This window comes from Pseudophryne corroboree, chromosome 2 (assembly GCF_028390025.1).
Source record: "Pseudophryne corroboree isolate aPseCor3 chromosome 2, aPseCor3.hap2, whole genome shotgun sequence".
Taxonomy (NCBI): domain Eukaryota; kingdom Metazoa; phylum Chordata; class Amphibia; order Anura; family Myobatrachidae; genus Pseudophryne; species Pseudophryne corroboree.
In genome coordinates, this window is record NC_086445.1 from 315571113 (window position 1) to 315589639 (window position 18527).

The 18527-nt window shown below is 48.0% G+C and overlaps 1 protein-coding gene across 4 annotated transcripts in view; it reads right to left on the reverse strand.

Annotated features, from left to right (window-relative positions):
• COMMD6 (COMM domain containing 6) overlaps window positions 1-18527 on the reverse strand; it is a 73262-nt gene that overhangs the window by 18677 nt on the left and 36058 nt on the right. For 3 of the 4 annotated variants that reach the window (XM_063952946.1, XM_063952945.1, XM_063952947.1), the window contains exon 5: window positions 18095-18260. The exons of the other annotated variant lie outside the window; for it this stretch is intronic. In XM_063952946.1, coding sequence (XP_063809016.1) covers window positions 18095-18260 — 166 coding nt within the window. The remainder of the gene's footprint in view (window positions 1-18094; window positions 18261-18527) is intronic. 4 annotated transcript variants of the gene reach the window in all.

The following is an 18527-nucleotide window of genomic DNA, read 5'->3' on the forward strand; positions in this document are numbered from 1 at the left end:
TCCCCCGCAGCTGGTGCCCCGACGGAAGAGGAAGCAGAACTGGCCTCCTGTGAGACGCTGCAGTGAAATGGTGAACCGCAAGCTGCGGGTCCCCATGGTAACGGGTGACGCGCTCACCGGAAGTGACCCGGCGGCTTCGTTTCCGGAAACGGGTCCGCGAGGAGGACGCGGCCGTCGATGCCTCTGGGGGTATTTATGTGGGGTAAGTGGTGTTTGTCTGTATTGTCCAGCATTTGGTGTCATTGCTTGAGGAAAGGGCGTTCTGCCCTGAAACAGCTGTCGCTTAAAATACACTGCATGTTCTTTGAGTTCATTGCCTCCAGTGCCGTTCTTTTCTGGAATACTATATATTATATTATATTATATTATATATATATATATATATATATATATATATATATATATATATATATATATATATATATATATATACACACATATATATATATATATATATATATATATATATATATATACACATACATACATACATACATATATATATATATATATATATATATATATATATATATATACATATATACATATATATATATACATACATACATACATACATACATACATACATACACACACACACACACACACACATACCATATGAGCAGATTATCAACTACGAACACATCTCAAAGCGTGTAGGAGTACATATAACTGAATTCTGTTCTATACAGATCTTTAAAGTATTAAGACGCATTGCGAAAAAAACCACAGTATTGTACATAAAACTCATATGCAATAGGCACTAAAGTTAACTATTCATACTAACAAATGTAGATAGAATTTTAGTGCTGTATAACCCGTACTTAGTAGAGTGGGATACAGGGATACTCACCCCACTTCCAGGATCGATCAATACGTTAGCGAACGCCAAGTGGATCAAGACGCTACTAGTGTATACTGCCGATCCGGTCATTATTTGTGGACAGAGACGCTCAGTGAACATTAGTGCATGCAGACGCTCATGTCTGCGATTAGCGGTAAACCTTAGTGTATACAGACGCAGCGGCCTATGCTGCGACCGAGTCCCCTCGTGGTAGCATCTGAGACGGAAGTGAGGCAATCAGTTCATGGCGGGAGACGCACGGTAACTGGTCATGAACTGGGGGGGAGGGGCGACCAGGAGGGCGTCTGACTCACCACTGCTGACATCAACCCTAGTTATCGCAGCCTCAACTAATCCTGGCGCCTTATGATCCCTAGAGCCTAGCGCTAGAGCACCCGTGGTGGTGGCGCGCCAGCTACTGTTTGGTAGTCTCCTCCCAAAACAGTGCGGCTGTGTCCGTATTCCCCTTCTAAGTGGAATCGATGCCTTACCTTCTCCCCGTTCACCGGCCACAGCCTAGTAACGTCTGCTGGACCTGCTAGTAATATCCGACACAGACGCCAGTCGAGACAGCACTTGTACCGTGGGTAAGCGTTGTTGCGACCCGGCGGAGAGTTGTTGGCGCGACTCTGTTAGGAAAGATCACTCAACAACATAGCAAGACTATAAAAATAAATCAAATAAAGCTTAGGGCTGCCAAACATAGCAGCCCTGTGACCATGGTCCTGCCGTACCAAACAAAAAACTGATTTGACTGAGTCAGTGGGCGGAATTATATGGATGAGCCCGATGCCAGAAAGCTTGTGATCGTTTGGTACCAATCCGCTGTTGCTCCATCATATCCCAATGTTATCCTGTGGATAACCTGTGGACCCTGCTGGAGAAAGTACGTTTCTGCTGCGGGGTACACTGGGCTCCACAAGGAATGGACAATGGGGTGTAGAGTAGGATCTTGATCCGAGGCACCAACAGGCTCAAAGCTTTGACCTTCTTCCCAGAATGCATAGCGCCGCCTCCTATAATCACCCCGCCTCCCTGCACAGGATCTCCATTTTGTAGTTGGTGCTGCAGTAGCAGGCACTTAACAGAGGGGGTGCTCCAGGCAGCCCTAGGAAGAGCTTTTTTTCCTGAGGAAAAAAGCGAAGACTTCAAGGGCAGCAGCAGTGTTACATGTCAGTGGACATTCACGGCTGCAGCTTCGGCTCTCCCCAGCGGCGCTGTACACTCCGGAGCCCTGGTTGCCGGGTAACTACAGCAGGAGGCTCCGGTTTTCTTCTTGTCAGGCACACACGACGGGGGCTCTCCGGGATTGCGTGGCCCGCTTCGGGAGGTGGTGAGTGGGTCTCGCTTGCGGGACCCGGTCTTTATAGCGATCCGCCATGGTCAGTGGGAGGCGGGCCGCACGCTAGCGGTGGACCCTGTGGCAGTACAGGCGATCCCACTAGATCACCAGGGCATGGGATAGGTCCGGTTTTCTCTATAAACCGTTTTATTAGAGCCCACAGTACCCGGTGGTTTTGCCAGCCGGGGGATAGAGCTTGGACCTGAAGCCCCTCCCCCAGCTCCAGGGCGCCATTCTCTGCAAATGTTCCTGACCTGGAGCTGCATATGTCTTTCCCTCACTCCCTGGCAGTGTCTGCGGCGCCATTATCTCTCAGCTCACTGTTCCTGGGAATGCTTGGGCAAATCCTCCTATGTAAAGCTGCCTGGTTGTCAGTGCTGTGACTTTACAAGACACTTAAGTATTCTACCTGCCTTTTTTAGTCAGTGTTTGTTAAGAAAGAGTGCACTTAGTCAGGGTTTCCTAGTACAATTACCCTGTGATATACATCCAATTCTTACTGTGTACTGTCATATCTATTGTTATATAGCTGTGTAAGCTAGTCCAGTGCAGTATTATTGTTAGTAATAACCTCTGCATTGTACAGACTGTGACTATTTGTGTGAGCATTTGATAGCGGAGTGGTGTCCATTTCGTGTCTTTCACTCAACCTGCTATCCCTATATTCTATAACCTGAGTGGGGGCTTGGTGCGTCAGGTTTAATCTAATATAGGATTTTCACAAAGATATACTGTATTACGTATTTTTCTCTGTGATTTATACCTCTTTCACACCGCAGCTTGAACCCGGTAAATTGCCGATTTTTAAGGCTTCCTAAACGGTTCGAGCTGCGATGTGAAAGGGTCACCTTAAATTTAACGTTTTCAAAATACCGGTATTTTGAAACTGTAAAAAAGCAGGGTCCTACCCGTTTCAGACCCGTTTCATTGTGCAGTGTGAAAGGGTCTGAAACGGTATTTGCAAGTCCCAGAAGGTGATAGGCTGTCTCCATGCGTGATGTCACTAGGCAGAAGCAGGAAATAAACATTTAAAATGACAACCACTGTTTTGTATGGGTGAAACGGGTTCAGTGTGAAAGGTACCAAAACGGTAATGAAATGGTAATATACTGGTTACAACATGCGATGGGAAGGGGGTTTAACTGCTCAGACCCGTTTAAAGAACCGTTTCAAAAGCAGGTTTTGCGATGTGAAAGCAGCATTAGTCACCATATCTCTCCTTTATCTCTGCTGGTGCTGACTACACTGCGCAGGGGTTTGGGCTAGAAGTATTGTGCTGCTGACAAATTGTACTGTGTTACCTGATACTGCAAGTTATATCATGTCTGCTTCTGAGGGTAACGGTTCTGGGGCTGAACACACTGCCGGTGTTGCTGAAGCCGCAGATACCTATGAGGAGAATATAGCAGCTTTGGGCTCTGGTACTGGGGGCTCCTTGCCCCCCAGTGGGACGGTGGCAAATAATGACCCGCCGTGGACCGCTTTTTCCGCGCTTCTGCATACGCTAGTTCATAAACTAACACCCCCTATGGGACCCCCAATGCCGGTGCAACCGTTTGTGGTCCCTGCAGCTAACCCGCCGTGGGCGGCCGATTTATCCGCTCAAATAAAGAAGTTGAACCAGTCCATGACTACTAAAAAGGCTGACAGTCGCTCGCCTACATCCAAGGGGTCCTCTAAGCGAGCGCTTGTCTCCTCACAATCCACTGCTGTCACTGACACCTCGTCGGATTAAGACGGCACTTACACTGACCTCACAGGTTCTGACTCAGATACAGCTGATGGGGAGGGTGGTTCACATGTGGATGTTCCTGATCGTTTGGAGGCTATTAAGTTAATTTTACAAGTCGTCACTCGAGGTTACGCCATAGCCTTCAAAAACCGAGACCCTCATCGATTTTGCCAGACAGATGTCCCGTTGGACAAGACAAAGGCAAACACTCTACATTCGGTGGTACAGACCCTCCTGGATACAGGAGTCGTAGTACAGGTGCCTCTTGCGCAGAGAGGCCGGGGGTACTATTCTCCGCGGTTTCTAGTCCCGAAACCAAATGGGTCCTCCCGGCCCATTCTCAACCTCAAGGCATTTTACAGGTTTGTGAAGGTTTCCAAGTTCCGAATGGAAACCCTTCGCTCTATAGTTCTGGCCTTGGAACCTGGGGACTTCTTGGTCTCCCTGGATATACAGGATGCTTACCTGCATATTCCTATAGCAGTGTCTCATCAGCAATACCAGAGATTTGCGATTGGCAACTGCCATTACCTGTTTTGGGCGTTACCTTTTGGTTTAACAACGGCTCTGCGAGTCTTTACAAAAGTCATGGCGGTGATGGCGGTGGCACTCCGCCGTCAAGGGGTCAGGATACGGCCGTATTTGGACGACTTGTTAATCCTGGCAAATTCCCCAGAACTTCTCCTGCGTCATCTAGATGTGACGGTCCGGTTTCTGCAAGCCCACGGGTGGCTCATCAACTGGAAGAAGTCATCCCTGATCCCTGCTCAGAGCATGGTGCATCTGGAAGCACTATTGGACACTCACAACCAGCGGTTGTTCCTGTCTCAGGAGAAAGTCCTGAAACTTCAGGACAGGATTCGTTGCTTCCTATCTCGTCCGCAAGTGTCGATACATTCTGCGATGCAGGTGCTGGGCCTCATGGTGTCAGCATTCGACATGGTGGAGTACGCTCAATTTCACTCTCGCCCTCTCCAGAGGCCGATTCTAGCCAAATGGGACGGCCTGCCTCACCGGATCAGCTCTCAAATGATCTCATTGACTCCGGAGGTCCGTCTGTCGCTGCTCTGGTGGCTCCGGGACCAACAACTGTGCAGGGGCCGTCCGTTCTGGATATCCGACTGGGTCCTGTTGACGACAGATGCCAGTCTAAGAGGTTGGGGCGTGGTGCTGGAGCAACACTCCCTTCAGGAGCGGTGGACCAAGGAGGAGTCCCTCCTCTCGCTCAATATTCTGGAGTTGCGGGCGGTCTTCAATGCCTTGAACCTAGCCCAGCATTTAATTCAGAACCGTCCTGTTCAAGTACAGTCGGACAACGCCACCACAGTGGCTTACATAAATCATCAAGGCGGCACTCGAAGCCGCCTAGCAATGAAGGAAGTCTCACGGATTCTACAGTGGGCAGAACGCCATCTACCGGCCATATCGGCAATATTCATTCCGGGAGTCCTGAATTGGGAAGCGGACTCTCTCAGTCGTCAGGACGTGCATGCCGGCGAGTGGGGCCTCCATCCAGAAGTGTTTCAACTCCTAGTGGAAAGGTGGGGCCTTCCAGACGTAGATCTGATGGTGTCTTGGCACTATCACAAGGTTCCGGTCTTCGGAGCAAGGACAAGGGATCCTCCAGCAGCATTCGTGGATGCGCTGGCGGTACCGTGGAGGTTTCGGCTGCCGTATGTATTCCCTCCGGTGTCACTCCTGCCCAGGGTAATTCGGAAGTTCAAGCAAGAAAAAGGAATTCTGCTTCTCATAGCTCCAGCGTGGCATAGACGGCACTGGTTCTCAGACCTGCAAGGCCTATCGTCAGAGCGTCCAATTCTACTTCCACAACGCCCAGACCTCCTCGTTCACGGTCCCTGTGTCTACCAGGACCTAGCCCGGCTATCTTTGACGGCGTGGCTCTTGAAGCTTCCGTCTTAAGGGCTAAAGGGTTTTCTGAACTATGTTGCGGGCCCGGAAACCAGCTTCGGCTCGGATTTACTATAGGGTCTGGCATTCTTACTTTGGTGCGCATCTAACGATTATGACGCTTCAAAGTTTAGTATAGCCAAGTTGTTGGCTTTTCTTCAGCAGGGCCTGGACTTAGGCCTGCGTCTGGCCTCCCTCAAGGTTCAAAAATCTGCCTTGTAGGTGTGGTTTCAGAGAAAAATTGCGACCTTACCTGATGTGCATACCTTTACTCAGGGCGTGTTGCATATCCAACCTCCCTATGTCCCGCCTGTGGCTCTTTGGGACTTGTCGTGGTTTTGAAGGCGTTACAAGAGTCTCCGTTTGAACCTCTTGGTTCAGCTGACCTTAAGTGGCTTTCCCTTAAGGTGGTGTTTCTGCTGGCTATTGCTTCAGCTAGAAGAGTGTCCGATTTGGGTGCCTTGTCCTGTAGTTCCCCATATCGGATATTTCACCGTGACCGGGCGGTTCTTAGGACTCGTCCCGGCTATCTACCTAAGGTGGTTTCTTCGTTCCACCTTAATCAGGAGATTGTAGTTCCGGCACTTGTTTCTCCTGATCGGTCTCCCAAAGAGCGGTCTTTGGATGTGGTACGGGCTCTCCGTATCTATGTGAAGAGAACTGCTCCTATTAGGAAATCTGATTCTCTCTTTATTCTGGTTGGGTTTCACAAACGGGGCTGGCCTGCTCACAAGCAAACTCTGGCCAGATGGATTAAAATGGTGATTGCACATGCTTATGTGAAGGCTGGTCTCTCTGCTCCTGATCATATTAAGGCCCATTCTACTCGGTCTGTTGGACCTTCTTGGGCGGCCCAACATGGTGCGACCCTTGAACAATTGTGCAAGGCGGCTACGTGGTCCTCTGTGAACATGTTCATAAGGCTCTATGCCTTCGATACTGCCGCTTCCCAGGATGCTTCCTTTGGACGCCGGGTTCTTGTGCCCGCTACAGTGCATCCCCTCCCATAAGGAACTGCTTTAGGACATCCCCATTGTCCATTCCTTGTGGAGCCCAGTGTACCCCGCAGCAGAAAACTAGTTTTATGGTAAGAACTTACCTTTGTTAAAACTTTTTTGAGGTACACTGGGCTCCACAAGGCGCCCACCCTGACGCACTTAGCTTCTTTGGGTTGGTATGGCATTAGCCGCTGACACGTCTCCTGTTGGGAGAATGCGGTGTTGTGGCTACTAACCGTTGTCGTCTCTTTTTCTGCTACTGCATTGGATTGGTTAACTAAAAACTGAGATCCTGTGCAGGGAGGCGGGGAGATATAGGAGGTGGCGCTATGCATTCTGGGAAGAAGGTCAAAGCTTTGAGCCTGTTGGTGCCTCGGATCAAGATCCTACTCTACACCCCATTGTCCATTCCTTGTGGAGCCCAGTGTACCTCGCAGAAAGAGTTTTAACAAAGGTAAGTTCTTACCATAAAACTCGTTTTTTGTGCACCTGTAGTGAACGGGGGGGGGGGGGGGGGGGGGGGGGGAGGGAATGTTTAGTAGCTAGATTTGCCACTGTTTGTTGCAGTTCCTAGGTTTTATTGGCATTTGCAGTGAGTGGAGATGTCAAATCAGACATCAAGATTTTGAGACCCCCCCCCCCCCCCAGCCAGGAGGGCTCTGGATTCTCCCCCACATTTTTATCAGCATTTTGTTATGACAGACTACACTACTCGCATGATATTGAGCCAGGGGAGCTAGGGGGAAATCTAGCATTACACACATTGCATAACTTCTGTTTTACCATTGTAAAGAAGAAAAACAGGTATAATACACATACAACACAGCCTGAAATACAATACAAGCCTACCCTATTGCATGTGAGAGGAGACACAGGAGAGAGGGCACCAGCGCACCCTAACGCTGCATAGCCACAGTGAGGCTGTCAGCGTTTCACATATACATATAAACAGTGAGACTGTCTAATGAAAAATCCCTCATAAGGATGATATTTGTGCACAATATAGCGGCTCTCCCCCTCTACACCCGGTACCAGTGATTCAGTGTGTGACCGTTATGAAGGAGCTGTGTGAGCTGCTGCTTATGCAGAGGAAGGCGCCAAAAAGCTGCCGAGCCCGCTCTGATGTAGCTCCGCCCCCCCGCTATGGCACTGGAGCTACTGCGTAATCTTTATACTGGCCATGTCTCCTCACATAAATGCTTGGTACAAGGTATTTAGCCAGCCTCACGCAGGGGCCAGAGCAGGTCCCCCTCAGGACGGACCCGCACTTCTGCCGCAAAGTGAACCGGAGGACCCCCCTAGCGGGGTCCCCGGTGTGTACTCACCACCGATGATCACCTGCAGGCAGTGTTAGGGGTGTGCAGCGGGAAAGCGGCTCTGCACCTCAAGAGGCTGGCGACTGTCTCTTCACCCCCCCCCCGGAGCAGGTATGCTGTTGCCCAAACAGCATACCGAAAGAAATAAAAGTTTAAAAGAAATTGAAAAAAAAAAAAAAAAAAAAAACGAGCTTTTCTCCTGAGGGCACTTTTTTCTAAACTGACCTGCAGGAGGAGGCATAGAGGGGAAGAGCCAGCAAACCCAGTTGAAAAAATTTAAAGTGCACTGGCTCCTTTGGACCAGTCTAAATGCCATCATACTAATCTATCCCCAATAACCCTTATGGATGCTAGGAAAACAGCATTTCAACATGTTGTTATAATCATGTGCATGTATTATGTAGAAGGTTACACTAGTGTGCCACAGCAACTAAAAATAAGTCACTCACTTCAATTTGTTACTAGGTTTGGTACACCATAAGGGATACATTATATATTGGATTGTCCATATAAAACTCAAGTTCTAGGGAGAAGAGAATACAATATAATAATATATAGAACAAAAATTCGTATCTGTCTACCGCAGATGCGCTGGGCACCATATACATGGGGGAACCCTAGAGGCGAGAGTTAAAGTGAGGTGCTCACACCTACTTGCTGCATGCACCCCTACTGCAGAGCAACAAGGCATACCGCCAAATAAAAGCAGAGGGATTAGATTAGTGTGCACGATTTTCACTTTTTACAATGTATCTCGAGGCAAAACACAACTACACAAATCAGTATAGTCACAAGGAACCAGCTTCACAAGCAAAGGTATGTCTAGCTGGTCCAATAAGGACGTATTGTTTACTGAGCTCATCCAATTCATTTCACGGGAAAAAATAAAACCCCAACAAAAAGTGGGAACAAATAAATGTATACTAAAATGGCCAAAAACAGCTAGACACCTGAACATTACACTTACAATACATCCGGAAAATATTCACAGTGCTTCATTTTCTCTACATTTTGCTACGTTACAGCCTTATTCCCTAAAAATTCTACACACAAAGGGCCTAATTCAGAGTTGATCGTAGTTTTGCACGGCTACTATCAGTTACTCAGACATGCAGGGGGACGCCCAGCACAGGGCTAGTCCACCCCGCATGTCTGGCTCTGCCCCGCCGCACAAGTACAAAAGCATTGCACAGCGGCAATGCTTGTGTACTTGACGAGTAGCTCCCTACCAGCGCAGCTCCTGCACGCTGGCAGGGAGCTACTTGTCGCTGTACGGGTTGCAACGGCTGTGTGTGGACGTCACGCAGCCGTTGCGGGCTCCCCCCCCCCACGGTCCGGGCAGGCCTGTATTGCCTGGACCACGCCCTTAAAACGGTGGCCACATGCCGCAGGTCCTCCCAGCAACTGCCTCTGCCTCTCAATCAGGCAGAGGCGACTGCAAGGCTACGATTGCAGTTGGCTGTCTGGCATGCACCAGTGCACTGAGGCACCGGCACATGCGCAGTTCAGACCTGATCGGCTGCTGTGCGAAAACGCACAGCAATGATCAGGTCTGAATTAAGCCCAATACTCCATAATGACAACGTGAAGGGGAAAAAAAAAAAAAAAAAAGTTTGAGATTTTTGCACATTTATTAAAAATTAAAAAAAATCACATGTACATAAGTATTTACAGTCTTAGCTCAATACTCTGTTGACGCACCTTTGGCAGCAATTACAGCCTTAAGAATGTCTGCGACCTCCAGCACACAAGGGATTACACATGGCCAGTTCTATGCTATGGCAGGAATACTTTGTGGACTGCCAATTGGCAAGCTAGTATTAATTAATTTATATCAGGTTTCACATGTCCCACTATTTGCCAACCTATGTATGTACAACAAACTCTGGTTTACAATGTGCACACCAGTGGGGTTATTGTACCATTGAGAACCGTTTCTCTTTGTCATAAGTAGAGGAGTTTATAATTTACGATTAAACGTCACAATATTTCATACATATCGCTTCCACGTTGCTTGCACCTTCAAATGATCTTCTAGTCTTAAGACAATTTTGTAGATATACAGTGCCTTGCTAAAGTATTCACCCCCCTTTGTATTTTTTATGTTTTGTTGCCTCACAACCTGGAATTAAAATGGATTGTTTGAAGGTTTGCATAATTTCATTCACAGAACATGCCATCAACTTTGTTTTTTTATTTTGAAGCGAACAACAAACAGAACAAAATAACAAAACTTCAGCGTGCATAACTATTCACCCCCCTAAAGTCAGTACTTTGTAGAACCACCTTTTGCGGCAATTACAGCTGTAAGTCACTTTGGATAAGTCTCTGAGCTTGCCACATCTTGCCACTGAGAATTTTGCCTATTCCTCAAGGCAAAACTGCTCCAGCTCCTTCATGTTGGATGGTTTCCGCTTGTGAACAGCAATCTTCAATTCTGACCACAGATTGTCAATTGGATTGAGATCTGAGCTTTGACTAGGCCAGAGGTTCCCAAACGCGGTCCTCAAGGCACCCCAATAGCCCAAGTTTTAGGTATAGCCACGGCTCAGCACAGATGGTTAAATCAAATTGACTAAGGTGCTAATTAAGTCACCTGTGGCCAAGCATGGATACATTTAAAACCAGGACCGTTGGGGTGCCTTGAGGACTGCGATTGGGAACCTCTGGACTAGGCCATTCCAACACATTTAAATGTTTTCCCTTAAACCACTCAAGTGTTGCTTTAGCAGTATGCTTCGGGTCATTGTCTTGCTGGAAGGTGAACCTCCGTCCCAGTCTCAAATCACAGGCAGACAAACAGGTTTTGCTCAAGAATATCCCTTATTTAGCACCATCCATCTTTTCCTCGACTCAAAACAGTTTACCAGTCCCTGCTGCTGAAAAACATCCCCACAGTATGATGCTGCCACCACTATGTTTCACTGTAGGGATGGTGTTCTTGGGGTGATGGGATGTGTTGGGTTTGCGCCAGACATAGCGTTTTCCTTAGTTGCAGAAAAGTTAAATTTTAGTCTCATCTGACCAGAGCACCTTCCTCCGTACATTTAGGGAGTCGTCCACATGCCTTTTGGCAAACTCAAAACGTGCCTTCTTATTTTTAACACTAAGTAATAGCTTTTTTCTGGCCATTCTTCCATAAAGCGCAGCTCAATGGAGTGTACGGCTTATTGTGGTCACATGCGCAGATATACCAATCTCTGCTGTGGAACTCTGCAGCTCCTTCAGGGTTACCTTTGGTCTCTGTGCTGCCTCTCTGATTAATGAGTTTTGGTGGCCGGCCCTCTATTAGCAGGTTTGTTGTGGTACCATGTTCTTTCCATTGGAAAATGTTGAATTTGATGGTGCTCCGGGGGATCAAAGATTTTTTTTTTTTTTTTTTTATAACCCAACTCTGACTTGTACTTCTCAACAACTTTGTCCCTGACTTGTCTGGAGAGATCTGTGGTCTTCATGGTGTTGCAGCCTCTGGGGCCTTTCAGAAAAGGTGTTTATACTGAGAGATCATGTGACACTTATGCTGCTTTCAGATCGCAAATGCCGGATCCCACCCGGTAAGAGAAACGTGTCCTTACCGGGTGGGATCCGGCATTTGCTCTCCTCTGTTGGCTTTCCGACCCGGCAATATACCGGGTCGGTTGCCATAGCAGCGGGGGGTGCAGCAGCAGCAGGGGCGGGGGTGGAGGCAGCGCTGGGAGATAAGCTCATCTCCTGCGCCGCCTCTCCCTATGCTGTGAATGGGAGCCGTGTCGCATCGAAACGGCTCCCATTCACACTGCACCTGACCCGGTATTCAACCCGGTAATAACCCTTCTTTTTAACCGGGTTGAATTACCGGGTCAGGCGACCCGCTAATTCGGCAAAGGTGCTTTCAGATCGCACACTGACCCGTTTCGACACGGCAATATGCCGTGTCGATACCGGGTTATTTGTGCGATGTGAAAGGGGTATTAGATTGCACACAAGTGGACTTCCTTTCACTAATTATGTGACTTCTGAAGGTAATTGGGTGCATCAGAACTTTTGAGGGGCTTCATAGCAAAGGGGGTGAATACATATGCACATGCCAATCTTCAAGTTTTTATTTCTAACATTTTTTTATATCAATGTTTCTCATTTCACTTCACCAATTTATACTATTTTGTGCAGATTCATCACATAAAATTCAGATAAAAAAAAATAAAAAAATTAAGTTACAGATTGTAATGTAACAAAATAGGTAAAAATCCAAAGGGGGTCAATAATTTAGCAAGGCACTGTATGAATATAATATGAAAAAATAAGAATTTACTTACCGATAATTCTATTTCTCATAGTCCGTAGTGGATGCTGGGGACTCCGTAAGGACCATGGGGAATAGCGGCTCCGCAGGAGACTGGGCACATCTAAAGAAAGCTTTAGGACTAACTGGTGTGCACTGGCTCCTCCCCCTATGACCCTCCTCCAAGCCTCAGTTAGGATACTGTGCCCGGACGAGCGTACACAATAAGGAAGGATTTTGAATCCCGGGTAAGACTCATACCAGCCACACCAATCACACCGTATAACTTGTGATCTGAACCCAGTTAACAGTATGATAACAGAGGAGCCTCTGAAAAGATGGCTCCCAACAATAATAACCCGATTTTTGTAACAATAACTATGTACAAGTATTGCAGACAATCCGCACTTGGGATGGGCGCCCAGCATCCACTACGGACTATGAGAAATAGAATTATCGGTAAGTAAATTCTTATTTTCTCTAACGTCCTAAGTGGATGCTGGGGACTCCGTAAGGACCATGGGGATTATACCAAAGCTCCCAAACGGGCGGGAGAGTGCGGATGACTCTGCAGCACCGAATGAGAGAACTCCAGGTCCTCCTCAGCCAGGGTATCAAAATTGTAGAATTTAGCAAACGTGTTTGCCCCTGACCAAGTAGCTGCTCGGCAAAGTTGTAAAGCCGAGACCCCTCGGGCAGCCACCCAAGATGAGCCCACTTTCCTTGTGGAACAGGCTTTTACAGATTTTAGCTGTGGCAGGCCTGCCACATAATGTGCAAGCTGAATTGTACTACAAATCCAACGAGCAATAGTCTGCTTAGAAGCAGGAGCACCCAGCTTGTTGGGTGCATACAGGATAAACAGCGAGTCAGATTTCCTGACTCCAGCCGTCCTGGAAATATTTTCAGGGCCCTGACAACATCCAGCAACTTGGATTCCTCCAAGTCCCTAGTAGCCGCAGGTACCACAATAGGTTGGTTCAGGTGAAAACGCTGGAACCACCTTAGGGAGAAACTGAGGACGAGTCCTCAATTCCGCCCTGTCCGAAGGGAAAATCAGATAAGGGCTTTTACAGGATAAAGCCGCCAATTCTGACACGCGCCTGGCCCAGGCCAGGGCCAACAGCATGACCACTTTCCATGTGAGATATTTTAACTCCACAGATTTAAGTGGTTCAAACCAATGTGACTTTTGGAACCCAAACTACATTGAGATCCCAAATTGCCACTGGAGGCACAAAAGGAGGCTGTATATGCAGTACCCCTTTTACAAACGTCTAAACTTCAGGGACTGAAGCTAGTTCTTTTTTGGAAGAAAATTGACAGGGCCGAAATCTGAACCTTAATGGACCCCAATTTCAGGCCCATAGACACTCCTGTTTGCAGGAAATGTAGGAATCGACCCAGTTGAATTTCCTCCGTCGGGCCTTACTGGCCTCGCACTACGCAACATATTTTCGCCAATTGCGGTGATAATGTTTTTGCGGTTACATCCTTCCTGGCTTTAGATCAGGATATGGATGACTTCATCCGGAATGCCTTTTTTCCTTCAGGATCCGGTGTTCAACCAGCATGCCGTCAAACGCAGCCGCGGTAAGTCTTGGAACAGACAGGGTCCTTGCTGGAGCAGGTCCCTTCTTAGAGGTAGAGGGCACGGATCCTCCGTGAGCATCTCTTGAAGTTCCGGTTACCAAGTCCTTCTTGGCCAATCCGGAGCCACGAATATAGTGCTTTCTCCTCTCCATCTTATCAATCTCAGTACCTTGGGTATGAGAGGCAGAGGAGGGAACACATACACTGACTGGTACACCCACGGTGTTACCAGAGCGTCTACAACTATTGCCTGAGGGTCTCTTGACCTGGCGCAATACCTGTCGAGTTTTTTAATCATGTGGACGACTTCTGGGTGAAGTCCCCACTCTCCCGGGTGGAGGTCGTGCTGAGGAAGTCTGCTTCCCAGTTGTCCACTCCCGGAATGAATACTGTTGACAGTGCTATCACATGATTTTCCGCCCAGCGAAGAATCCCTGCAGCTTCTGCCATTGCCCTCCTGCTTCTTGTGCCACCCTGTCTGTTTACGTGGGTGACTGCCATGATGTTGTCCGACTGGATCAACACCGGCTGACCTTGAAGCAGAGGTCTTGCTAAGGTTAGAGCATTGTAAATGGCCCTTAGCTTCAGGATATTTATGTGAAGTGATGTATCCAGGCTTGACCCTAAGCCCTGGATATTCCTTCCCTGTGTGACTGCTCCCCAGCCTCGCAGGCTGGCATCCGTGGTCACCAGGACCCAGTCCTGAATGCCGAATCTGCGGCCCTCTAGAAGATGAGCACTCTGCAACCACCACAGGATGGATACCCTTGTCCTTGGTGACAGGGTTATCCGCTGATGCATCTGAAAATGCGACCCGGACCATTTGTCCAGTAGGTTCCACTGGAAAGTTCTTGCGTGGAATCTAACGAATGGGATTGCTTCGTAGGAAGCCACCATTTTTACCCAGAACCCTTGTGCATTGATGCACTGAGACTTGGTTCGGTTTTAGGAGGTTCCTGACTAGCTCGGATAACTCCCTGGCTTTCTCTTCCGGGAGAAACACCTTTTTTTTTTCTGGACTGTGTCCAGGAACATCCCTAGGAAACAGAAGACAAGTCGTCGGAACCAGCTGTGATTTTGGAATATTGAGAATCCAATCGTGCTGCCGCAACACTACCTGAGATAGTGCTACACCGACTTCCAACTGTTCCCTGGATTTTACCCTTATCAGGGAATCGTCCAAGTAAGGGATAACTAAAATTTCCTTCCTTCGAAGGAATATCATCATTTCGGCCATTACCTTGGTAAAGACCCGGGGTGCCGTGGACCATCCCTACGACAGCGTCTGAACTGATAGTGACAGTTCTGTACCATAACCTGAGGTACCCTTGGTGAGAAGGGTAAATTTTGACATGAAGGTAAGCATCCTTGATGTCCCGAGACATCATGTAGTCCCCTTCTTCCAGGTTCGCAATCACTGCTCTGAGTGACTCAATCTTGAATTTGAACCTCTGTATGTAAGTGTTCAAAGATTTTAGATTTTAGATTTAGATTTAGAATCGGTCTCACCGAGCCGTCTGGCTTCGGTACCACAATAGTGTGGAATAATACCCCGTTCCCTGTTGCCGGAGGGGTACCTTGATTATCACCTGCTGGGAATACAGCTTGTGAATGGCTTCCAAAACTGCCTCCCTGTCAGAGGGAGACGTCGGTAAAGCCGACTTTTGGAAACGGCGAGGGGGAGACGTCTCGAATTCCAATATGTACCCTTGAGATATTACCTGAAGGATCCAGGGGTCTACTTGCGAGTGAGCCCACTGCGCACTGAAATTCATTGAGAACGGGCCCCCACCGTGCCTGAGCTTGTAAGGCCCTAGCGTCACACTGAGGGCTTGGCAGAGGCGGGAAAGGGTTTCTGTTCCTGGGAACTGGCTAATCTCTTCAGCCTTTTTCCTCTCCCTCTGTTACGAGCAGAAAAGAGGAACCTTTTGTCCGCTTGCCAACAAAGGACTGCGCCTGATAATACGGCGTCTTATTTTGAGAGGCGACCTGGGGTACAAACGTGGATTTCCCAGTTGTTGCCGTGGCCACCAGGTCTAAAAGACGGACCCCAAATGTCCCTTTTCAAAGGCAATACTTCCAAATGCCGTTTGGAATCCGCATCACCTGACCATTTTACTGGTAGAATTGGACAACGCACTTATACTTGATGCCAGTCGGCAAATATTCCGCTGTGCATCATGCATATATAGAAATGCATCTTTTAAATGCTCTATAGGCAATAATATACTATCCTTATCTAGGATATCAATATTTCCAGTCAGGGAATCCGACCATGCCAACCCAGCACTGCACCTCCAGGCTGAGGCGATTGCTGGTCGCAGTATAACACCAGTATGTGTGTGAATACATTTTTGGATACCCTCCTGCTTTCTATCAGCAGGATCCTAAAGGGCGGCCATCTCATGAGAGGGTAGAGCCCTTGTTCTTACAAGCGTGTGAGCGCCTTATCCCCCCTAGGGGGTGTTTCCCAACGCACCCTAACCTCTGGCGGGAAAGGGTATACACCAATACTTTTTAAGAAATTATCAATTGTTATCGGGGGGAAACCCACGCATCATCACACACCTCATTTTATTTCTCAGATTCAGGAAAACTACAGGTAGTTTTTCCCTCACCGAACATAATACCCCTTTTTGGTGGTACTCGTATTATCAGAAATGTATAAAACATTTTTCATTGTCTCAATCATGTAACGTGTGGCCCTACTGGAAATCACGGTTGTCTCTTCACCGTCGACACAGGAGTCAGTATCCGTGTCGGCGTCTGTATCTGCCATCTGAGGTAACGGGCGCTTTAGAGCCCCTGACGGCCTATGAGACGTCTGGACAGGCACAAGCTGAGTAGCCGGCTGTCTCATGTCAACCACTGTTTTTTTTTTTTTGTTTTTTTTATACAGAGCTGACACTGTCACGTAATTTTCAACAGTACATCCACTCAGGTGTCGACCCCCTAGGTGGTGACATCACTGTTACAGACACTCTGCTCCGTCTCCACATCATTTTTCTCCTCATACATGTCGACACAAACGTACTGACACACAGCACACACACAGGGAATGCTCTGATAGAGGACAGGACCCCACTAGCCCTTTGGGGAGACAGAGGGAGAGTATGCCAGCACACACCAGAGCGCTATATATATATATACAGGGATAACCTTATATAAGTGTTTTTCCCCTTATAGCTGCTGTAGGTTTTAATACTGCGCCTAATTAGTGCCCCCCTCTCTTTTTTTAACCCTTTCTGTAGTGTAGTGACTGCAGGGAAGAGCCAGGGAGCTTCCCTCCAACTGAGCTGTGAGGGAAAATGGCGCCAGTGTGCTGAGGAGATAGGCTCCGCCCCCTTTTCGGCGGCCTTATCTCCCGTTTTTCTGTATATTCTGGCAGGGGTTAAATGCATCCATATAGCCCAGGAGCTATATGTGATGTATTTTTTGCCATGTAAGGTATTTTTATCATGTTTTATTGCGTCTCAGGGCGCCCCCCTTAGCGCCCTGCACCCTCAGTGACCGGAGTATGAAGTGTGCTGAGAGCAATGGCGCACAGCTGCAGTGCTGTGCGCTACCTTATTGAAGACAGGAACGTCTTCTGCCGCCGATTTTTCCGGACCTCTTCGCTCTTCTGGCTCTGTAAGGGGGCCGGCGGCGCGGCTCCAGGACCCATCCAGGCTGGGCCTGTGATCGTCCCTCTGGAGCTAATGTCCAGTAGCCAAGAAGCCCAATCCACTCTGCACGCAGGTGAGTTCGCTTCTTCTCCCCTTAGTCCCTCGATGCAGTGAGCCTGTTGCCAGCAGGTCTCACTGAAAATAACAAACCTAAACTAAAACTTTCACTAAGAAGCTCAGGAGAGCCCCTAGTGTGCACCCTTCTCGTCGGGCACAGAAATCTAACTGAGGCTTGGAGGAGGGTCATAGGGGGAGGAGCCAGTGCACACCAGTTAGTCCTAAAGCTTTCTTTAGATGTGCCCAGTCTCCTGCGGAGCCGCTATTCCCCATGGTCCTTACGGAGTCCCCAGCATCCACTTAGGACGTTAGAGAAAAAGTAAAACGTTACATAGCATAAGCATACAAGGTAAAATTTGTATTTGAATAATAATTTACTTGTAAAGCTGGTAACAGATCCCTGGTTCCTTCAGCCTCGGACAGCCTTTTCCCCTCCTCATTCCACACATGACGAATAACTTGCAGGCTCTGCTTAGGAAGCGTGAAGTGGCTGGTAACGGTGTGTACTAGTGCATCACTGGACAGTTGCTGCTTTGCAGCAGTGCTGTAAATCAAGAGAATAAAAAAAAAAAAAAAAAAAAAAAAAAAAAAAAAAAAAGGAAGGAGATTTATGGTAGACTTACCATAGTTAAATTTCTTTCTGCAAGGTACACTGGATTCCACAGGGAATAACATCAGGGTGCAGAATTGGATCTTGATCCGAGGCACCAACAGGCTAAAGCTTTGACTGTTCCCAGGATGCACTGCACCGCCTCCTCTGTAGCCCTGCCTCCAGGCACTGGAGCTCAGTTTTGTTAACCAGTCCAATGCA